Here is a 23993-nt window from a genome sequence, read left to right on the forward strand (position 1 = left end):
AATTTTTGGTTCACAGCTGTGTAGTTGGTAAGTTCTGTCTCCTTTTATCTACTTTGAAAGTTATACTTTTAAGACTGTATGTGAATATATTCATGGATGAGATAAAAATGCATGTGATTCTGCACACTTTACTTTGAGTATTATCAACATAACCTAAGCTTGGCTCTGTTTGGGTTGATCCATCTGGCCATGAAAGCAAAACCTGCCATTCCAAAATCTATGAAGTGAAATGCGTGTCAAGACATATTGGAATCTTAGTGTGCACTGTAAAATGTTCAAATCTACTGGATAATTTGTCTCTACTGAAAAAGCTTTTTCGCATTTCACTGAAGCAAAAGAAGGAAGTTGAGAGAAGGCACTTGCTGGGCGAAGATGTTACAAGTTAATGCACCAGACCTGGGGCAGGGTACTAGCCCTGTCTGCAGCACGCCTGGAGGCATAATTAAGAACAGTTACATGCTGAAACTGCTTTCCAGCCTTCTGGCAGTGCACCCCTCAGCTATCCTGTCAGTCCCTCTCTTTCCTTACATTGCAGGCTCTCTTGGTCAGAGGCTCTTTTTGTTCTGTACTTTTCGTTCAAAAAGCACTTTGGTAATACAAATAATAATAATGCAACTACAGCTTACCACAGAGCTGTACAGATTCATCACTGTACTAGTGACTGCCACAAGATTTATTCTGGACTTTTTCAGATGACAAGTTAGCCACTCAGAACACACTGCAGACAGATCTAGGAATCAAAGCAATTAACTATAGAACATGATACCAAAATTGGGTCTACCTGCTTCCTGATCTTCAGTGACATCAAGAAGGCAGACACAATCTGTCAAAAAGAGAAAAATGAAGATAAAAGTGGGACTCTTTTTCATTAGTTTCTTTTCAATACAGCTGCATGGGAAGTGTCTTTCTTCTTATCTGTTCAGTCTGGAATAAGTCAATGCAACTACATTACTGATTTTTAGTGGTTATACTTACAAAGCAAAGTAACAGAAAATTAGTTGGTTGGCAGTGTCTATCTAATCCCTCATGGAATAACAATGCCCTGTTTCCAATTCTAGTCTCCTTCTGTGCAAACTTCAACACTTCTACAAGGTATGAAATACAAGGTAGAAGTGTTACTCACTATTTAAAAATTGTTTGACAGCATAAAAACCTTATGACCAATTTTTAAAAATATTTACTCTTTAGGAGATTCCTTACGATATTTTACAGTCCTGGATATGAGTTAGTATTGCTCCTTAAAATGTAGTTTCATATCTGGAATAAATAATAAATGAAATACCACTTTCTATTGCAAAAATTTTACTATAGTACATTTGAAAGTACAGATAGTAGAGAGGACAAATAAAAAGTCAGTGACTGTGCAGAGCAAGGCTCCACAGATTCATTCCAACCCAAGTCAGTAAATTCATGTGACAGAGGCCCTGCCGTACTGTACAGAGGTTAGGGCTGGGAACACTGGTGGCATTTTTGTGGAGCTAATAAGGCACACAGCTCTAAGTCAAGCTTCCATTCACTTGCCTGTTCAGTGTTAGCACTCCTGGGAATAACCCAAGTGTTTCTGCTCCCATTTTAAAGTGAACCTGGACTAAAGATAACTCAGAGTTGCCTTTGCTAGAACTCTAGTGGGACTGGAAAGGAGGTTGAAAAATAATTTTGTGTTTATATAGAAAGTGCGGGTTTTGTGGTGCAAAACATTTTGCTTATCCCTTGTCCTTTCTCACTGCCTTTGTTAAAGGTAATAGAAATGATGAAAATGGTAATCCTGAAAATATCCTAAAAACAAGATGAATACTAAAATATACTTGAGTTTGTAATGTAAGCTGGTTTGAAATTTAAACTGACTATGAAAAATATCATTTTACATCAGGAAAGTACTTCATCTTACTGACTGAGGAGGTTTCTAGAATATTGTGCTCAGTTCTGCACCACTTAATCAGCAATAGTTAGAGAGTGCTTGGAGACACCAGAATAGTGAATAAGTGTCTGAGCAAAAAATGAAAAAATAAAGGCTAAAAAATGCAGTAAGTAATGATGACCAAAGCAGAAGGCAATAGGCTGCAGGGTATAAAGAGTGAGGATGAATAAAAATATTTAATGTAAGGCACAGAGATATTTAAGTATAGGCTGAATAGCCAATAAAAGTGGCAGAATAGAGGCTAATATCCAAAAGTAAGTAAAAGGATTATGTAAGACTTTAAAAATTAGATTTGGCAAAAGGGCATGAAATATGCTATTGGAAGAAATGTAATATTGGCAGGGAATTTGTACTAAGATATATTCTCAGTCTCTTACAGTATAATCAAATGCAGAGCTCAGTTTGGATTCCTGTGCGTTGATTTGAGTCTGCAATTGTAGAATTTGGCCAGATGGGATGTTTATCCATGTAGATTTCGTTTCTGTAATCTTGTCTTTTAGAAATGCAAACACTCGTGCAAAAACAGGAAAGGCATGTATTAACACTTCTAACAAAGTTATCCCCCTGTGTTTCTCTTAACTAATGTCCCATGTTTCACTAAAGTTTGGGGGTTTTTTTCTGCTGAATTATATCCTTTAGACTAGGTACTATGCAGGAGTCAATGAGACTGTCCAAATTTTTATTAACTTGAAGTTCTTATGTCTCTTCTGTGTTGACTACCTATAATCATAAAAAATATGGCTTAAGAAGAGAGTTATATCTGTTATTTTATGCAAGCTTGTCTTGCTTTCTATTTTTCTGTCATTTCTTTGATACTGATGCTGATGTAGCAGGGGAATTTCATTCAGCAACTTTAGAACTACTCATAAAGAGAAGGAAAAAAATAAATATTTGTGACCCTTAGCTGGTGAGCAAGCTGAAGACTGAATTCCCAGCTGTTTCTGACATGGAGCTTTTCAGGCAGAAAGTGAAAATCCTTTTGGTCAAATAATTTTTTTCTGTCAATAAAGGTGGAACATAGAGGAAAAAGAGCTATTGGTATGCCTTACCTCACCCCAAACATAGGGACAAAGGTAGGTAGGTATTTTTAATTGGATACAGTATTAAGAGAAGCACATGAATCTTTTTGGCTGTATTAGGAAAACCCAAAAAACCTAAGAAACATTTGTGAATGGATTGTGTCATTGGTGTGTTGCGCAGTCCATGGAGTGGTCAGTTTATTTAACATGCCAGTGATGTGGTATCTTTGTAGTGCTTTACTAAACAGGGAGAGCAACCGACTTTATTGTGGTTTTTATATAAATTAGAGGGTTTGAGTCTTCATTTATTTGCACTTCACTTGTTCTCTAATATGTAAAACTAAACGTTAATGCAAATAATTGTGCTTGTCTAGAAGCTTTAGTTTTAAACGGGGGGAAAAAGTATAAATTAAGAAGCAAACAAACCCAAAAGTGTTTCCTTTTGGTACCAACATTTTAGACATAGTTTGTAGTGTCCAATATTTCTTTCCAGCTACCTGAATAGCAGCTTCCTATATCTGGTCTGTGGACTCGAGTTTTCCTGTGATCACACAACAGATTTATATTATAACTGTAGCCACTGTTACTCGGTGATCACTCTGTAAATGCTAGAAAAATATTGTAAAAAGTTAAATGCTTTGAATTTTGTGTACGCTGGAAAAAGAGTTAAATACCACTCCCTACTGAGCTGTGATCATCTGTGTAGTGATGTAGACAAAACTTTGAAATCTTGTTGATTTAAAATTCTGCTGAGCAGGCTTCAGGGCTTACAGGGACAGGTGGGTCTTAGTTTGTCCAGGCTCAGGCATTGAGGTCCCGAAAATACTGACACTGAAGAAAAAAATAAGGAAGACCATATTCACAGACTGTTGGAGTTTGACGTATACAACACTGACACCCCGTTTTTACTTTCATTTTCTAAAAAAATTAGGTATTTTTAATGTCCCCATTTGCCTTGTCAGTCCAGTAATTAAACTGAAAGAGGGTAGATTTAGATTGGACATAAGGAAGGAATTTTTTACAATGAGAGTGGTGAGACACTGGCACAGGTTGCCCAGAGAAGCTGTGGCTGCCCCCTTCCTGGCAGTGTTCCAGGCCAGGTTGGACGGGGCTTTGAGCAACCTGGTCTAGGGGAAGGTGTACCTGACTGTGGCAGGGGGGTTGAAACTAGATGATCTTTAAGGTCCCTTTCTAACACAAACCATTCTGTGATCAGTCTAATGACGTTTGAACCTGCTGGCCAGTTTTGGGCCAGTGTGACAGATATGGGCAGCTCTCAAAGACAGTTTCTACTGGCATCCTGGAGTTCAGCGTGGGGTAAGGTGCATATGCAAAGCAGTGCCTGTGCTGAAGCAGAGCTTTCAGAGTGAGCTCTGCATTTATCTTTCAATTGACTTGCCCTTGCCCCTGGCTAAGCCATGTGCTGTGTGTTGGAGCTAGCGATAGCATGTTCTGTCCCTTTTTAATCTAGATGGGGGGTGTGGGGCAGAGCGGGAAGGGAAGGAGGTGCTTTGGAGACCTAATGGGGATGGTCGGTCCTAGTCAGCAGTGCGAAAGGGGGTGCAGTCAGTCAGGCTGTGGGAATAGCAATTTGTGAAACAAATCTAAGGAAACTAGGTTTTATGGAATAAATTTCTGTTTTGTATGCAAATCATGGGTGTAAAGGTAGACCTGAAATCTAAATACATCTCTCAGAACACTGGTATTTTGGACGTAGTAATGTAGCAACTGACAAACTCATTGGAGTGGAGCAGAGGTAGTGACTCAGCTGCAACTTCCTGTGCATTCAGGTGAGGCCACCGTGGTCTCTGCTGCTGAGAGATTAGGCCTAGAAATTCTTCCAGTGTTGAACCTTCTAGACATTTTCAGCATTCAGTGGCTGTAGAGAGCCACATGTTGCCAACAGCAGGGTAAAAGGGCCTTGAGCAGCTGAGCCAGGCAGCGTGCGGTGGATAAGGGAGCACAGGTTTTGCTGCAGCGGAAGCTCGTGGCCAGCCCGTGCAGTGGAGGACTGTCTTGCTTGGAGAGTAGCCCTTGTCCTCCAGCCAAGCTCTGTTTGCCTTTCCTGTTGGCTGTAGTGAAAGCTAAAGCTGGAGCTGGCATGTGAGGAAGCATTAAATAAGAAGCAAATGTGCTTGTTGATAATGAATGTGGTACTAGGAGCTTGGATAATAACCTCTGTTCTTTCTGAGCTGGATGACTATAAAATATATGCACCATTAGACTGAATAGCCATGCCATTGTTTTAACTTCTATGGCAAGATATTGTGCATCCTACCAAACAAGATCTGGAGCCGTAAAAGCATGGGTTGTCTGGTGAGGGGGTGCAGAGGTATAAATGCTTTGCATCTGAGGTTGTTGTTTGAACCTGAGTTTTTGACACCTAACATTTACCGGTAGCTAGACAAGTGTCTACATGAATCAGTGAACAACTCTTACACTTTATCTGCTGCTGATGGGATGCAATGGAGACAAGCCAGACTAAGCAGGCACAGCAAAGTGGCCCAGAAGTGAACTGGAACAGGATCTGAACTACTCTGTCACCCTGAGAGATGGTCTGTCGTGCTTGGAGCTGAGGCGGCTGTGTGGGGGGTGTGTGACTTTGCAGTACAGCTACTGAATGCTTGCGATGTGGCTAAGAAACCTCAGTTTCGTACTGTACTGTCTCATCAACAATCACAAGAACTTAACTGGATAAATATGCAGAGATTTCAAATGCATTTGAGAGTCACTTTGTTTTTAATTTGAGTACTGTTGTACTCTGAGAACTTACCTCTTCATATGTGGTGTTTCATAAGCAGATAAAGTGTTAGGCAAAAATGCAAGAACCAACAAGTTTTCTATTGAATCCCGGCTGACAAAATTCCAGGGAAAAATATCATATGCAGCAGTAGGGTGTTTATTAGTTCTATTTCAATTGGCCTGGGGGTTTTTTGACCTTTAATTAAAAGAAATGCAGGATTTTATTTCTGTTAACTGCAGAATAATGAAACCATTTAGCTGTTTAGTAATAGTAACCTCTTTCCTCAAAGTACAGTTTAATTAAGAGCTAATATTGCAAAATTTCATATAGAATCCTGAAAACAGTGTGCTAATTACTTTATTAAATAGTATTGGCACCAGGTATTTAAAATGTTCAACTTACCTTGGCATAATTAGCTCATTCTCATTAGCCGCTATCTCAACGTGCAAGAAGTGAGAAGCTGGTAAAGGAAGTTAGAAATATTTCTTAAATCTCTTGGTTGTACAAATGATTTACCTAAATGAAAGCGCCTAATTACTTGAAAATGTATAATTGAACCATCAACAAGATTGTATGTGATATAAAAAAGAAACCTCTGAAGGAAGACCCAGTAACATTAAAACAGTGTGTTCTGATGAAAAAAGTTTTGATTGAAATAAATTTAGAGAATCACAGAATCATTCGGGTTGGAAAAGACCCTTGGGATCATTCAGTCCAACCATCAGTGGCTACTTGTATTTTTAGTATCCTTTAGTGGACCTCAAATTCAGACGCCTAGTTACAGCATCTGTGCACATAAAATAAAGTTGTGTCTCCTGAATTTTTTGAAAATCAGGTCCACTATATGGAATACTGAAAAGCCAAGATGTATGTAATTGGACTTCGGCCTGATATCTCATCTTATTGACACTTTGAAGAGAAGCTGGTTACCCAGTTAATGGAGCTTATTGAATTTGTTGAAAAGACTCACACTGACTTCTTCAGCTGGTGAGTATGAGCCTTACAGGAAGTCAGATAAGATACTCAGGCGAATGGATCTGGCAAACAGTCCAAATTAACCCAAGCAATCAATGGGAGCTTTGCCTGTCCTTCACACTAAGGAATCGGGCTCCGAGGCATCCCTGTTTGATAATTTAAAACCACAATTGCTGCAGGTACAATCTAGCTGTCAATAAATGCAATAATTTTTAAGTAACTGAAACCAGGTACTTTGTTTCATCTCCAAGGAATTTTTGCACACATTTTCTGTTTTAAATTCTACCATATTACATGGTCCTTTGTAAATAGGCATCCTGCTGGCACGTGGTACTTCTGGACTGTTACATCTTTTGAAGGACTTGGTAGACTTATCAAAGTCCATGCTTTTAATTGAAAGAATAATTTGTTTCTTGAAGCTATTGTATCTTAATAAACAGGTGTGTCTACCCCCCCCCCCGCCCTCTTTAATTCAGTTGCACAAAGTAGCAGAAATAGCTGTCTTCAGCTCACATGCAATCTGATATTTTATGAACTTGAACAGATGTATTGTCAGCAGTTTAGCTTTTCCATCCCTGTTTCATCAGTCTTTCTATTTCTGCTGGATTGTGTCCTCTTGGACACCTTGCTTCCACTAAACTGTAGAGCGATGTGTTTCCCCACTTACACAGTTTAGTGTCTGTTTATAAGTTATGGTCTCTGCCAGCTAAACACTTTGCAGAAAAAGCTGAAAGTTTTCTTTGTTTTCGTCTCTTGCCCTCTCTGTAGTGCCAGCTCTGTTAAGAGAGTGCACAGTCAAAGAAAATTTAAGCATTCTTCTCCTTTTGTCTGAAGGATGTTCAAGATATTTTTTCAGATACACCCAGTATACCCAAAGCAATTATTCTTTCTCCTGCATAGATTAAATGTTTATGGTAATGGGTGTCAAAATGCTAATCTTGGAAATCCAGAAAGAATAGACATTGAATTTTAATGATGTTCCAAAATACATAATTTATCATGAGGGAAACATTTTTCCTCAGAAGCAAAATAGTCTGTCTAATAAAATAATGATTCCCAGCCATTTGGGATGGACCTTCATTGAGACTGTCTTCTGTTTTTTCTTGCCATACTGCCTCTCACTGCCTCCAAACACCCCAAATTCTTGCCTGCTGCCTTCCCATCCCCTATCACCACCGCCATTTCTTGAATGCCTGCCATCACGATCTCAGTACTTCTCACTTTCAGGCCGCTGCCACACTGTTGCTACAACTTTTCTTGCAGATCCCCACTGCTGCCTCCCCCGCATCTCTCCCTTCCCCAGGCAGTGTGTCCTCCCTCCTCCATTTTCTGCCATCAACCTCAGCAGTGCCAGGACAAACCTGGGACTGATCATCAGGCACAGCTTGTTAACCAGGCCATGGTTCTGTGCCACGCTGCGCCATGTATTGCCTCTAATGTTGGACACTTTGCTAGTGCCTCTAAGTTTAGGGACTAGTATATAAAACATGATAAAGCAAATCTCAAAATATATCTCTGAAATTTCCAATACTGACTGTTGAACTCTAAAGAGAGGCATGATGCTCTAAAAATCATAATATTTGTATGTGTCATAAATGCAAATTTCAGCTGCATATCTGTTATGTTCCTCAATTCTCTTTTCCATTTCCTCCCCAACCCTCTTTTTTTTTTCTTCTTTTCTTTTTTTTCTCTTATAAGCAAGTGAATTTGCAATACGGGTAGAAACTTTAGAAAAGGTCAGGTTCCGCAGAAGGGAAAGTTCAAGGGAGGCAGGTGGGGTGCGTATACCTGCCCAGGCAGCTTCAGTAGCAGGACTCTTTTTCTCAGAGCATGGATGTGCTCAGCAAAGGCAAAATGATGTCACCAAAAGTGCAAAGTAAAGGATATCACATCAGTTACAGCTCATTAAACCCCTACATTAAGAACTCCACTCAGAAGTTAAAATGGCTTTAGTTATGTTTCTTCCCTCTCTTGCAGGGGTTAAACTAAAGAGGAAATATTGTACAGAAAATTAAAGCTGTTTCTGCATAAGAGCTCCCACAAAGGGGCTTCGTGTGCTTAACTTGTGTGCTTTCATGTTACACTTCCTATTAATTTATTTTACCTTTTCAGAAGGTCCTTGCGTTTATTAAAGAGCCAGCATGGCATTAGAAGTTTTCCTCAAAAGCAAAGTAATTCCTAATTTAAGGGCTCCTTTGATAGTATTGTTAGACATGAAATAGTAAAGCAAGCATTGAGAGATGAGTTCTGCTTCCCAAAAAAAAAAGGACAAGGAGATAGGATTTTTAGAAAATTATGAAGCTGACCTTGCTTTTGTTACTGACATGAAAGCAGGTACTGATTTGAAGTTTAGGATATTAATGCTGCAGCATTGTGAGGCTATGTGTATCTGCTTACCAATTTAGTTAAAATCCGTGTGATTACAAGGAAAATTAACAGCGTTTTGAACTATTTCGCTTTTCGAGTGACTAAGTTCTTTAGCAGCTTTTGAGCAGGAAAATAGTCATAAATATGTTGGTATGACTACAGAAAGAATTCATAGTTCCTCTGGTGAAGCAGAGTTCAACAAAACATTCTTGATTTATTTGTTTGATCAGCCAAGATGTTTGAGTCTGAAAATTTTTGTTGATGCTGAAGAAATTACTACTGTCTGTTTACCAAAGACAAGTTGACACTTGTGACTTCTCTGCGACAGACTATAAAGTGAAATCATGTAAAGAGATATTCGAGGACAGCAGGCAGGATGGTTTTCTGGCTGTGGAAATGGGAAGCAAGTTTGGCAATATGAGTTTTATCCTTGGCTTTACTGCTTATTTACTCGAGCAAGAGCTTTTGACAGCCCATGTCATCTGTCTGTGCCTCTGTTTGTCCTGTCTATAAGATGAGAAAAATCAAATAAAACTGTTTACATTGTAAACAAAGTTGGTATTTATGAATGAAATTGTTGTCAAGAAAGAAAGAGGCCATCTGTACAAAGGAAGGAATTTTCATACATTTCTATTGCGTGAATATTTCAATTAAAGAATAATTCTCGTGGTTCCTTCTGTTCCATTTGTGATCTTAAGAGTCCATTTTCTCCCACATTCTCAGTCAGTTGAGATCCCATTGGCAATTACAGCAGCTTACATTTGCTGAGATGTTTCATCAGAAATTAAATAGAAGTAACTAAAATGGGATGATGCTGATTAATCATCTGAGAATCTGGCTTTATTTACAATATACATGATTTCTTATATTCCTTTCATTATATTATAAACTTGTCAGATGCAAGTAATGAAAGAGCCCTGTTGTTTTGCTGTCGGGATAACTTTTGTCTATTCCTTGGATTGTAACAAGGCCTTTTTCTGAGGTTATTCTGGAGTGTTGGTGAAGAAGGGGGTCTTTCATCATATATTGAATTCTCACATTTGAATTCTGGCACAAGGCATTTCCTAAACTCAGTATGTGAGCCTAGGAAAAGTTGAAAAGAAAGTACTCCATTGTAGCTGTGTACATGAAAGTGATCATGCAGCCAGCAATTTATTTTCCTTATAGTACCAGTGGAAGTATAACATATGTACCAAATAATTATTTAGAAACATATGAAGGCTTTACTAACCAGTTTGTAAAATATAATCTTCAGTACTAGTGTATTTATGTGACACCTCATACAGATACCCAGAGGGCTGTTCATAAACCAGTCATAAAATAGACAGAAAATATCACCAGCTTACCTTCAGCATATAAAACAGCATTTAGAAATGAAATTTCAAGCTTTTTGTCCTCCCGCTTCTCTCTTTCTCTCTTTCTGATACTCACAGTAATAGGCCCTGCCATCTGCTACTATATATTTTTCATGAGTTTTAACATTTTGTTTTTAGAACCTGAAAGATGAGTAAAATGTCAAGTCACGCAGAAAATAATCATAGGCATGACAACTCAAATGTTATCTCAGCTTGTCTGCACAAAAAGTGGTTCACAGCAGGCCTGTGCCCTCCCTCTTTGCAGATAGAGCAGGTGAGCAAGTACACCGTTGGTATTAGCTGATACATTTTCAAACACCACCACAAGGCTTTAGCGGAATATCCCCTGTTGATTTTAATGAGAGTAATGTGGCCAAAAAAACCAACAGCATCACTTTCAAAGTTCGTTCTGTAGAAGGTGAACTTCAGATTTCCTTTAGAGTTTCATGTTATTTGAGTGTGATTTGGAGTGTCTTATTGTGACTGCTGGCCTAAATAAAATGCAGTCATCAGGCAGTCATTGAGGCAAGAAGGTGGTAACTACATTAACAAAATTAATTCTGAGTGAAGAAGTAAACTCTATGTTGCATTATCATAGAAGTGTTATGGGCTTTTTCCTACCCTTCTCCCCCCTCTCATTTGAAAGCCGATGTGCAACTCTCCTGTCAGCCCTGTAGCTGCAGTGGGCAAGGGAGGTGCAGCAAAGGTCTCCTTCCAGGTTGTGTTGCTCTGGTGTTTCCAGCTGCTCTTTGTTTTTCCCATTCTGTTTTTCCATCATGCTGAGACTAGACTGGAGCTGACAAGCTGAGAAGGTGTTAGAAAGGTACAGACCTTCAGCTCAAAAAATGCTCACAGGTCTTAATCTAATTTGGAGGGAGAGATCTGTGCAGCCCATTCATGCCACCTTGCTGTCAAACTGCACTCAGGATCTCTTTCATTCAACAATATGTACTGTTAATGTAATAAATGTATAGCCATATCATTTGCCTCCTACATTTTTAACTGTGCAAAAATAAAATTATTTCATTGAATAGGTTCCCAGCAGCTCATGGATGGTTTTCATAATAAATCCTCTGCAGATTTGCTGCCTTTCATTAGAATAAGAAGTCTCCTTGGTGATCTTTGCACTCTCAGCCTGTGCAAAAGCCCTCATTACAGCATTGCAAGATTTTTCTCTTAATATTCCACTTCACACATCTCAAGCTTGTTTTCAATTATCTTCATTCTGTGCTTCATTTTACTCATTCCCTTTGAAAGTCCCTTGTTTGCAGGACATTTTCCAGGCTTCCCAGTGAAAGATGATCTTTACCTTACTAGTATTGTTCTTTGAAACTGCCTATACTGTTGTTGCTGGAGCTACGCTGCTGAAGAAGATAGTGGGAGTGGCAAATTACTTCCAGATCTGAAAGGACCTTAAGAAATAGGAAGCAGAAAAGTGATGGTTCTTTCACAGATTTAGTTTTGTGATTAATATATATTTAATGAATATGCTTAGGCATAATGTTCTGGTGAACAAGGCAAGTACTACTGATGACTCAGAATTGAAACCACTCATGTTTCGTCAGCCATGTCAGCAAAACTCAAATTTGCAACTCTCTAGGATGGGGACAAATGGCTGTCTGTCCTATTGCTGCAGATCAGCTCCCTCAAGCACCAGCTTCCCTGAGCCAGCCAGAGCTACAAGCTTCATGAGCTCGCTGAGGCCTCTGATGCAGGGTAGTAGAGGACTCGAAAGCAGCTGTGTTCCTGGTTCAAGCAGTGCTCCTGTCTCTCCATGGGGCCAGGTGAAAATGCTGACCTCTGGAAAAGGGGTGCTGGGAAAGGCAGGCACAGAGCTGGGATGGATGCACCAGCTGTGGTGTGTGACCACCTCTTACTGGGCATGGGAGCTCCGCTGGGCCTGCTGCCTTGGGCCTCTCTTGAGGTTGGTGCACAGGGCAGCCCCTGCTATTGTCATCCTTTGCCTGGTTTTGTCACTAGAATGTCATAGGTATGGTAGAGTAAGAAAACAGGCTTGACAGGGTTTGCAGGTGGAGATCCTACTTTTATTAGAATTGATATAGGTGAGCCCTGGAAAAGACCTGAAGAAGAGCTTGTGTGCCCAAAAGTTTCTCTGATAAGGTGGATATCACCTGCATCTGTAAAACAGGTCATATTTTAAGGAACTGTAACTTGATTATGTTATGCCCCTATCTAAAGCTGGACTTGACTTCCATGCTAACGTTTTGTTGTCATTGGCATTCCAGTTAAAAAAATAGTTTTAGACAAATTACTCATATAATGAAAATGTCCAAAGAAACTGTAATTAAAATTACTGGGTCATATTTTTCAGGGCACCAAATTGTCATTGAATTTCAAGAGTGGGGAGCCTACGAGACCTTTAAACCTTTGAAAATCTCCAGTGATTTTAATCTTCCTGTGCTTTTAAATACATTCCCCTTTCATAATGTGCTTAGAGTTACTCATTTCTGACAATAGTAATGCTTTTAATCACTTTATTAAAATCATTGTGCTGTAATGTATGTTGACTTTGAAAACTCTTTCACGACCTTTGACGTATAAATGTTTCTCTTTCTTTCAAAGGTACTGCATGAGTGCCTGTCTCCAAGTGTGTGTGTGCATGCTGAAGCTGGCCATACACTTCTGATGTGCTGTGTACAGTGTTACAAATCTCCGAACAGTCCAATGTGTTCATAAATTACCAACTACCAAGTGTGCAGTTGAAGGCAGGTTATTTAGACGAATGTGCACTCCAAGTCTCATTATAGAGGAGGCTTTTTGCTCTTCTGCTTTGTTCTTGCTTTGCAAAGTTTTATTTTGCATTGGAAAGCTGGGTTCCTTTGTTACACCTGGAAAACTAAGTGAACAACAGCAGAGTGCAACAGTTTGGGAGATAACTCCTGAAAGTAATATGTAAATCTTGGGAGTAGCAAATCAAGAAGAGCATACTGAAATCAGAGTGAAGCTGTATCTGATGAATAATAGCTTTCCCCTGTATTCCTGCATGCTGGTTTTTTTGTTTGTACTAATTTAATGTAAGTACATGTATGCTGAGAGCCAGTATGCTGAGAAATGTGTCAGTTTGGGGGAATTTAGGATTAAGTTCTTCGATGTGGAATAGACTTCATCTAGATTCTTTCTGTCTTTCTGCATTTTTTTTTTCATTGCCAGTAATTTTAACACATGACTAAAATGCTGTGTATGTACTTGACCTGATCTAGAGAAACATAATTCTAACTGTTCACCCTAGTGAATGGAGCAGTGGTTGAGGACACAAGAGGTCTGAATTTCATTTCCTGGCTATGTCCCAGGTTTACTGGCTAATTAGTGAAAGGTCTTTTCTCTGATGCGTGCCTTTGTTTTCCTATTTCATGATTCAGGGAGTAAAACAATATTTAATAGCTGGTCATCTTTATGAGGAAAATGATGGAGTTTGCATGCTGTCTTTAATCTTTAAATGATAATGAAAATGTATATGACAAAATAACAGATAAAGAGCTGGTTTTAAATAGCAAAACCAGTTGAAAAAACATATACCTGTAAAAATATTTATATTGTTATATTAAATTTCTGTGCCAGGTGTGTTTTCTACAGATATGTTTATATGGTGGGTTGTTTTTTTTTCAGGCCCTGCTTGACACTCAGAATCTTTTGAGAGCTCAGATTACAAATTTTACTTTCAACCTGGGATTTTCAGGGAAATTTTATCACACAGGTAAGAGTGAACTACTAAAATCACTTTCATTTTGACATTCGTTGTAGTATGAGGAAAGTAGGAATGACAGAGACTTAGGGTCTGAATAGAAAGAAGAGTTTCCTTCATAATAGCATAACTAAAAAATCAAATTGTTCTTTCTTCCAGGTTTCTTTGGGACATACATTTGTGTAATTTACCAAATCAAAATTTTCTCCTCAAGTTATTATACCAGATTAACCTTTTGTTTGAGCTGTAGTCTGTTTGGAAATAACCATGTAGGTAGAGCCTGTAAACACCTCTTTGCAGCAACGTTAGTCTTTTAAAAAAGAAAAAAAAGTGGTCATTCTTTGCATAATTTATTGTCCAACAAGTAGAGCAATTATGTGGAAGTAGGAGAGCCAGGCTGTAGTTTATAAGAGAAAGACTATGCCCTTCAGAAAAGTGTACTGTCAGACTATCAAGTTTCCTGAATAAGAGGAATGTTGTTCCTCCTCCTGCAAACTGGGACACACAGAAATGGCAGAGTCACAGGGCCAGGAGGAGATACTGCAAGAAGGTGTTCCAGGCTTGGGATGACAGCTTTGACAGTAGGGGTTATACATGTTACATACATGTCATTGGATAACAGTAAAATCAGTCCTGAGGGTGGAATAAACACATCTCTTACTGTTGCTTTGTACTTTCATTCAGTTTGAGCTATCTCAGATGCTCACTACAGAACCTCTCACAGGAAATGAGGAGAGGGAGGCACATAGAATGGGTGAACTGGATTTTTCTCTGCATCTGTTTTCTGAGCACACAGAGAATTTAGGTTGTAATTTTAGGTGGGCTGGAACATCTCGGGATGAGGCACCTATAATTCTAGTAATCCGTGATGCCTGCATTAGGTACCAGTGTGGAACAGATTGAATTCTTCCTCTTTCATTAAAATTCAGTTCCTTTCAACCTGTTGTTGAGTGGTAAATTCCATGGATCAACTGAAATTTTCTATTGACTTCACTGAGAGATCTGTTGAGCTACCACAGTTTATCCTTTTGGATAGTTTAATCTCTACTGTAGAGATATAGCAATATATATTACCCATTAAAATAATTTTATACTTATACCATTGTAGAAATAGGAAGAAATGAAAGATAAGGTATAAAATAGGATGTGATATAGAAGAAAGAAGGTGCTCTCTACTGTCAAACAGAAAGAAAAAGACACGCATGCAAAATAGGATAACATCAGAGTCTGGAAGAGAGAGACAAAAGGCAACACAAGATAATGTCATAGTTGAAGGATGCTAATATGAAAAGAGGGAAGTGAAGTGACATGTTAGCTAAGGATAGGAACCAAAACAGGATTTATTCAAAACCAAAGGAAGATACACAGAGCTTGAATATCCCTAACTGCTGTGCATGTTACATAGCAGAGGGATAAGTGTAACTCTTCTTGTGTTCAGTTGTGCACCTTAGTCAGTATTACTTGTCATATTGAGAAGAGGCAGGGAAAGAAGTCTGTTATTTAGCACTGAACAGCTGGAGAAGAAAGCAGCTGGGCTGCACAGTCCCTCCACAGGTCTCTCCTGGGCTCAGCAGACTTCAGCTAGACTTGATAAATGTCCAGGTTTCACCCCTGCAGTCTAGGTGACACTTGCACAGTTCAGAGAGACTAGAGATGCCTAAACTTTTTCACATTCAGGACATCACTTGCTCCATCCATTCCCATCCCTTCCTCCCCTTTCTTTTGCTTAAAATGGCCCAGCAAAATGGCCCTGACTGCCAATTTTGTCACCTGCCAGTATCTCAGCAGGCAGAGGTACTTTCCAGACCATTTCTTTTGGCTCAGTTGACAGTTCAGATGCTTTGTAGAGAACATGCGCATGGGTTTCATGGTTTTAGCTGAGTGAGATTTGGCAAAGGTATTGCATGTTTGTAGTACAAACTGACCCAGTTACTGGCTGTAAACTGAATGAGTTGAGCCTGTCTCTGTTACAGCCCATCCCTTGCTGTAGTTTTCTTCCTTTCTTGATGTGCTTTCTTCTCCCTAGTCTGGCTATCGTATGACCTTTAGGCACTCCTGTCACTTTTCTTTAACAGTGTGTGAACATCACACAGGGCCCCATGGACTCACGTGGGGTTCTAAAATCTAATGATCCTACAAATATTGGCACATCATTACATATGTCTGGCCACATTTTTCATTCACTGCTGCAGTTCCCTCAGAGGTAATAAGGAATAAAATCACAACAGTCAGACAAGGTTTGCTGAAAGAAAGAGGTAAAAGCAAAAAGCATATAGGGTTAGTGAGAGTATGGCTGTATGGATGCAGATAGCATCAGAGCTGAATGTTTGGCTAAACGACTGAAAAAGGAAAATGGATGTTGCAAAATGCTGAGCAAAAGGATTTGTCTGTGAAATACCTCAGTGAGCTCCAGTTACCCTTTAAGTCTCTTCAAAGATGCAGATTCCTGGGAACTCCTCAATAGGCCATGATCAGAAAGGTAAGAATTAGTGGTGAAGAGAAAATAATTGTATTACGCATAATATTTTAAAAAGGCTGCTGGAAAAAAATACATTCACATATCACAGGTAACAAAAGAAAAAGAAGTTTGATTGGGGAGTGAATTTAGTTTGGATAAGGAATACCAGAAAAGAATTCTCAACATTTTCATTTATACTCTGTATTAAACTGTCTTGTATACAATTTCTCAGATTCCATCCCTTAGATACTGATGTTACTGATACAGCACATGCATGTGAGGACAGTGTTGTACCCATGTATTCAAGATGCCATGAAAATGGGGCACTCAGTCTTTTACTTGGCTGTAGTTATTTCAAGAAAAGAAATATGTATTTGGAAACATTTAAAATCCTCAGTACTTGAAATGGTCACATTTTATTATGCTAATTTCTTTCTTATATTCTTGTAAATGTTTAAAAATATAATAAAAGTAGAGACTTTACTTCAGAGATTTTTTTGTGGTTTTTTTGCAGGCACTGAAGAGGAAGATGAAGGTGATGACCTGTTGTTGAGGTCTGTAGATGAGTTTTGGTGGTTTCCCCATATGTGGAGTCACATGCAGCCTCATCTCTTCCACAATGAGTCATCACTGGTGGAGCAGATGATCCTCAACAAAAAATTTGCCTTAGTAAGTTATATTTTTGCATTTTATATTGAATTTAGGTATTCAGAAACCATTATTCCTATCTTGCTGGAAAATCAATCCTTGCAGAGTTTGTTTTAATCTCAATGAATTGAAAAAAAAAGAAAGTTTTGATAAAGTGCTTTTTGCAATCACTCTATTTTGCGCTATGAAAATTCTGTTTCTCTACAGTTCTTTCTCCAATTGAAGTTTGGTTTTTTGTGTTACTTTATGAAAAATTTTGAATGGAAAAATTCTTTCAGAATGAAGAATTAGTATGTTCCCATCTTGGAAAGTCAATATAGATAAAAATTTTTCTATTTCAGTGTTTTCCTAAATAAAATTTTGTCCAAATAACCCCTTGTTTAGATTAGAAAAAATCCATTTTGTTGCGAGAACAAATGATCCATCAAAACGTGTCAAATGACTTTATGAAAACACTGCATGTTAGGATAAATGAAGTGTGCAACATTTTCAAAGATGCTGTTCTGCAGTGATACCTAATAACACATATGCCCATTGGATCAGCTTTATAAAAACTTGTTTTGAAAAGCATTGCCTTTACTAATTATTTATTCACAGCAAAGCTCTGGAAAAACAAAGTTTCAGTGAGAATATAAGAAAAATAAAACCAGATTTTTAGGTCTGGGGATACTAGAGAAACAGACTTACCTTTTCTCTACGGTTAATTTCATTCAATAAAACCAAACCAAACTGCTGTACATAGTACATATTATTTGTCTGAAGAAATGTTCCAATGTAAACATGTAAAGAAGTGTTATATCAGAATATAACTTGTTTGCTGAAATACATCTATTCTTCCAGCAGCCTAATTTCACTTCCCCCTTTTCAAAATACACTGGTTGCTCTTTAGCTGGCAGGTAATGACTTTGTTCCTTGAAAGAGCAGGGGGATTTGAAATAACAGAACAAAAAAGAGTGCACTTATGGTTATGTGTCAGTGAGCGTAGGAGGAAGGTATAGACCTAGAATATCAAACAATTAAAATTTGTATTTGAAAACTTTGCTTTTAAGTAAGGTATATGCTTTCTTTCAACCAAAGATCTTTACCAAGTTTACTGTAATCTGTAGTTGTACTGAGTAGACACCAGCTCAATTTTACTGTTTCCTTTAAAGAAAGCATTTCAATAGAAGTTAGAACCATGAAAATTTAAAAACCCTCTGTCCAAAATTTCCTTTTTTCTATGATTCTGTGTACTGTTGCAAGCTCCACTGCATTAGTTCTTGTAGTTTTGGTGTGACCTAAGACATCCTCTGGGATTAGTCTACAGTATGTAACCATTAAAGTATGTTGTTAGAATAATTCATATTCAACCCTGGTTTAGGTAACTTCATCGGTTTCTATTTTCTTCACTACTTTCAATGCCCTTAATACTTACAGACACTTTATATTAAGTGTTTTTTGTGTCTGAAGCTATTTATAGACATACAGACATGAAGCTACTCATGCTTCATTTGCTTAAAGTATTTAAATGAATAACAGAGATAAGTATCCTGCTTTTTTGAAAGAGGCTGAAATGCTGATGCCTCATGCATTATCAAACTGAATGTGTATATTGTGTCTGAAATGCTCAACTTGGGAATTACAGTCACTAAGAAATAATGGAGACACTGATACATTGAAGATGATAGGCTCATAATTAGAATGAAAGATTTTAATTACATATTTATTAATGCTTATTGTAAAATTTAAGGGAAAACTCCTTAAAAATCAGACATTTCTTTGTAACTGAATGAAGGAGATTAAATGGGACATTAGAGAATGCAATTTCTTACATGTTCTGTAAAGATTTTTCTTTCTGATGTTTATGCATGCTTAAAGGAAGTAGAAAAGATAAAAGGAAGAGGAACTGAAATATCTGTGATGGACTTACATAGTGTAAAGCTGTGTAACTGATGGCATGTCCATTTTTATCTCCCCATGCAGTAAAACCAATAGGCCAGATCTTACTCATTCCTACTTTGGCACATTACACCTAGCGCACCCTGGCTGTAAACCAGCAGGTGACACGCTCCCAGGGTGCAGCAGGATCGCTAGTGGGGTGTTTGGATCTTACCCAGGAGCAGCATGGCCTTACGAGAATTCCAAAAGCTGCACCAGCCTCAGGGTGGTAAAATCTTACACCTCATTATGTGTGGCAGAAATTGCTGAAAGGGAGTAATAATTTCACCAGTTTTTTAAATACAGAAAATTTAGGGTTCTCAACTGTGATTAAACCATACCTGTCTGTTACACATGCCATTGTACTAGGTTCAAAGTAGCCCTTTAATGAGGAAGAAATAGCTTTCTTCCCTTGCAGCCTTCACATTTTTAGTCTTATTTCTCGTGTTCTTCCAGAGCAGAAGCAAATACTGCTTTTTGTGAGTTTGCTTTGTTTTGAGCTGTTAGTGAATTTGTCATATTTAAATTATAACAGATACATCTAATATTGAATCCTGACTATTTAAGTTTTTTAAGTCCAGTACTTTAGCTTTCCTGCAGTAGTTGGTCCTTCTCCAGAAAAGATGAAGAAAGATGATTTTACTAAGGTCATGCACCCATTTTTCTTTGATATAAGACTTAGTTTTTCATATTGCTTAGTAACTAGTTTATTCAAAGGAAGAGACCCAGGTATCAACCAACTCTTACCTTTGCACACGAAGTATGGTTAGAAAATATGAAGATGACCATACAAATACAAACAATATAAAAAACTCTTAAACAGAATTCAAAGGTTGTGCAAAGGCAGTTTTCCTAAGTCATTGCAATGCAGCAACATCTTATGCACAGTGTATTCTGCTAATCAGTCTATCAGAGAAATATCTGTTATATACTGTTCCTTTGAAAAGTAACCTGAAAGAAAGGAGAAGGGGTGTCAAAATTCATTGGAGTATGTTGGAAACCAGAAACTGGAAAGAAAATATATTGAATGTCAAGAGAAGGTAATATCTGCAAGGTCAGTGTGTAAACAAGATAAATGACAGAAGTCTGCAAAAATAGAAGATGTACTACAAAAGGGGTTAGTCTACAACATCTGCCTATTATCCTCAGAATTTTACAAGTGGTTATCTTTTTTCCTTTTTCAAAATGACACTGAAATGGTTAAGCTGGCTTTTGAATATGGTTTTGTGTTTCAAGTGGACTAGAGGGGAAATGCAGTGACTCTCTGAAATTCAGCTAACAATCCAAGTAATTTTGTGGGGACATGTAGTGAAAATCGCATTTTTGTTATTGTAACTGCCAAATGCTACCTGTTGTGTTGAATATGTGCCAGTAATTTCTTCTCTGAATTCTTCGTTTGTGAGCATATTCCTTGCAAGAACTGGAAAGAGTACAGCTTTCAGTTTAATGTAGATTGAAGAAATCAATGTAAAATACATATATATCACTCTTCCCTATATACTCGTAAAATTATTTATTAAAAAGGCTTTTGTATTAAAATCCTGCATTTCATCTTCACCATGCTGCCTTCCATCTCCCTTACATATCAGCATATTTTGATATCACCATTATTTGCATTTTAGAGCTGTTCTTGATCTCTCACAAACAAAGGATTTGAGAAATGCCAAGCCATCAAGTTTCTTACATTTTTGAAAGCAGTCTGTTATGTTTTAGGAACATAGTATTCCAACTGATTTGGGCTATGCAGTGGCTCCACACCATTCTGGAGTCTATCCAGTACACGTTCAACTTTATGATGCCTGGAAAAAAGTCTGGAATATCAGAGTTACCAGCACAGAAGAATACCCACATCTGAAGCCTGCAAGGTATAGACGAGGCTTCATCCACAAAAATATCATGGTGAGTTGTATTTATGATGTTCATGTTACAACCACTCTACCATTTTATGAACAATTTATTTTTAAGTGGAAAAGCATGGTATCCTGAAAGTTCACATTGTGAGAAGCACATATTGCTATGCATAAGTAGCAAGATATATTTGACAGTTTCTTGTTAATTAAAATCAGTCTGTTGCTGATGATGTTATTGCTGATGAAGGTAGCCTCCAGGCACCCCGCTGTTAACAGTTAACAGGCTGTTAGCTGTTCTAGTCCTACTGTTAATACAGTTCAGAGATCTCAAGGAAAAAGTCAACATCTTTTTTGCATCTTTTAGCAGAATATTATGGGTTAGGTTTTTAGCAGGTTTTAAATTTGCATAGTACCATTAACTGCAAAAGAGTTTTGCCAGTTTATGCCATCTGAGAATCTGGATCCTGGTGCATAAATATTTTTTTCTTCCATTTTTTTCATTCTGCCATACAGAAATGTGAGCTGTGCTTTGCACTGTGTCTTAACCCCACAACTAGGCTTTGGGCCCAGGCAATCAGTCTGGATACAAGGCACACACTCAGAAGGTTGGAGGGAAGGAAGCCACACACACCCCACACACCCCTCCAGGCCATGAAAGTGCTCTGTTGGGGCAGCCACAAGTCAAATCACACAATTTTTCTGTATTACATAATTCACAGCGTTGTTCATCGACAGCAGTCTTTGCCAAAAGGGGTCATATGCAACTGACATGGAAGGTGTTATGCTAATACCATCTGGTCACTGGGGCGTAGGCTATTTCAGATTCACATATTGTCATTATTATCTGAAAAGTGTTTCAAAACTACTTTCCAGAATACTTGATGGTATGTTCTGGAGTAACTTTCTTTTGGAGCATGCAGGAGAGCAGTGAATGGGAAAGATCCTACTGTGTTGTGTCTCTGGCTGCAACAGGCAGTTTTGGAGGGTCAAGTGCCTTAGCACAAGACTGCCACTTGTAACAGAATTCTGGTGTTGTCCTCCTGTTACCATGGATACCACTTTTCTAAGCAAATAATAATATTTAAAAGTTTTGATCTATTTTGGGATGATGCAAACTAGAATGATCTCCAGTCATCCAGGAAAAAAATTGACACCATTCAGATTTGAGCTACAGTTTGTTCTTCTCAAAGCAAGAGCTGCATGTAAAATCATGGGTTTGTGGGTATGCTCAGGGGGCATGAAGCATTTGAGGAAGACTGACTGACTCTCAGACTCTCCAAAAATCTCTTTCATAAATTTTTGTGAAAAAATGTCATTTGAAGACACATAATGAGATCTAACACAAGAACACTGGGGCCAAAAATCTATTTCCAAGAGCAGTCGTATAAAACCACCTGTTTTGGGAGTCTAAAGCTTTCAGTTCTCCAGGGCAAATACATTAATATTTTACATCTGCAGGCTTATAGTGATGAATACATTAGGTAATAAAATCATTGTGTAAGATTTGCCAGAGCATTTCCCATCAGTACAGCTTCATTCTTTGCCTCTGTAAAGAATTGTTCTCGTATTACATCAGTGAAATCCAAAGGTTTTTAAAAAGCCTATGCAAGTTTATAGCAAATGTACAAATTCCATACATTTTCTGACAACACAGAATTTACGATCTGTGATCACAGTATCCTGTACGTTACAGAAACAATGTTGAGAAATAAAACTACAAGAAATAAAGAGTATCTACAAAACCACAGTCTGTGTCAAGTAAGGGGTTTGCATGCTTTAGAAGTTTAAGCTATCATATAATAAATGTTCTAAATTCAACTAAAATCTTTGAGACAATCCCAGTTTAAGAATTATACATGAACATCAATACTCAGCTGTCTATTTTCCATTAAAAAAATAGACATAATTTTAATGCTCTCCAGCAAATTATTTTCTGAAGTTGACAGAAAATATTTTGAAGTTCTGGAAAACCTAACTGCATTTGTTAGTTCTTCCTATTCAAAAGACTTGTTCTTTGCATGTTTTTAAAAATACTTTTGTTTATGCTACTTTTTATTTCAACTGGTGTTACAAAACTAGCACAGTTGAATGAGAAGCAAATCTATCTTATAATGTGAGCATTATTGGCAAAAATCATCGTGTGTCAGTGTAGAATTATTATTGGTGGTGATGCCCAAACCAAAAAAAACCCTTTCAAATTCCTGTTTAAATTTACAACAAAGCCATCATTCAAATAAAAAGTAGAACTGATTAATGCATTATAGACTGATAAAATTTCAGATTATGTTTCAAATTATTTTAAAATTTTAGAACTTTGATGGCCAGACTTCAGATACTTGATTTTACAATCAGGTGTTACAGACAAAATTATCTTGAGGAGGATGCTGAATTTTAACTTACTGACTGAGATCAATCTCCAGTTTCAAACAAAATGTGATGAATTTTTGGACCTTATGATTTCACTGATAATAAAAATTGTTTCTTTCAGTAAGCTCTATTTATTGATCTGCCAGTGTATTAATTCAACTAGATCATTATTGACTTCTGGCAAAGTTATGATGCCAAATCTACCCAGCAATTATCACAAAGGAACATTATCAGTTATGTGTTACTTATCTGGCATTCATTATCTCATTAGAAGTATAAACATTTTTGTATTGTGAATTTCTCTCGAATATTTTTTTTTTCTTAAATAAATTCAGGTGCTTCCTAGGCAAACTTGTGGGTTATTCACCCACACAATATTCTATAAAGAGTATCCTGGAGGCCCAAAGGAACTAGACAAAAGTATTCAAGGAGGAGAGTTGTTCTTCACAGTGGTTCTCAATCCAGTAAGTACAGTGTCATTTTGAAATGTTTTTTAAAAATTAGTTAAAGGAGAAGTTACTGAATGTTTCAAGGCTAATCAGCTGGGTCTCCCAAATAGTAATGACTAGTCACAGTGAGCTCTCCTGCTTTTTCAGTTAATTAATTTAAGATCTGATATTACATATGTTCTATCAGTTGTAAAACGATAATCTCTATTTTTTTTTTGAGAACA

At 37.7% G+C, this 23993-nt stretch overlaps 1 protein-coding gene across 3 annotated transcripts in view; it reads left to right on the top strand.

Moving 5' to 3' along the window:
• Positions 1-23993, top strand: part of LOC141942939 (bifunctional heparan sulfate N-deacetylase/N-sulfotransferase 3) — an 86436-nt gene that overhangs the window by 17371 nt on the left and 45072 nt on the right. For all 3 annotated transcript variants that reach the window (XR_012628778.1, XM_074867209.1, XM_074867208.1), the window contains exons 3-6: positions 14005-14092; positions 17053-17207; positions 20817-21002; positions 23656-23784. Coding sequence is in view for 2 of the 3 variants with exons in the window: in XM_074867209.1 (XP_074723310.1) it covers positions 14005-14092; positions 17053-17207; positions 20817-21002; positions 23656-23784 (558 nt within the window). In the remaining variant the exon portion in view is untranslated. The remainder of the gene's footprint in view (positions 1-14004; positions 14093-17052; positions 17208-20816; positions 21003-23655; positions 23785-23993) is intronic.

Source organism: Strix uralensis, chromosome 4, assembly GCF_047716275.1.
Source record: "Strix uralensis isolate ZFMK-TIS-50842 chromosome 4, bStrUra1, whole genome shotgun sequence".
Classification (NCBI taxonomy): domain Eukaryota; kingdom Metazoa; phylum Chordata; class Aves; order Strigiformes; family Strigidae; genus Strix; species Strix uralensis.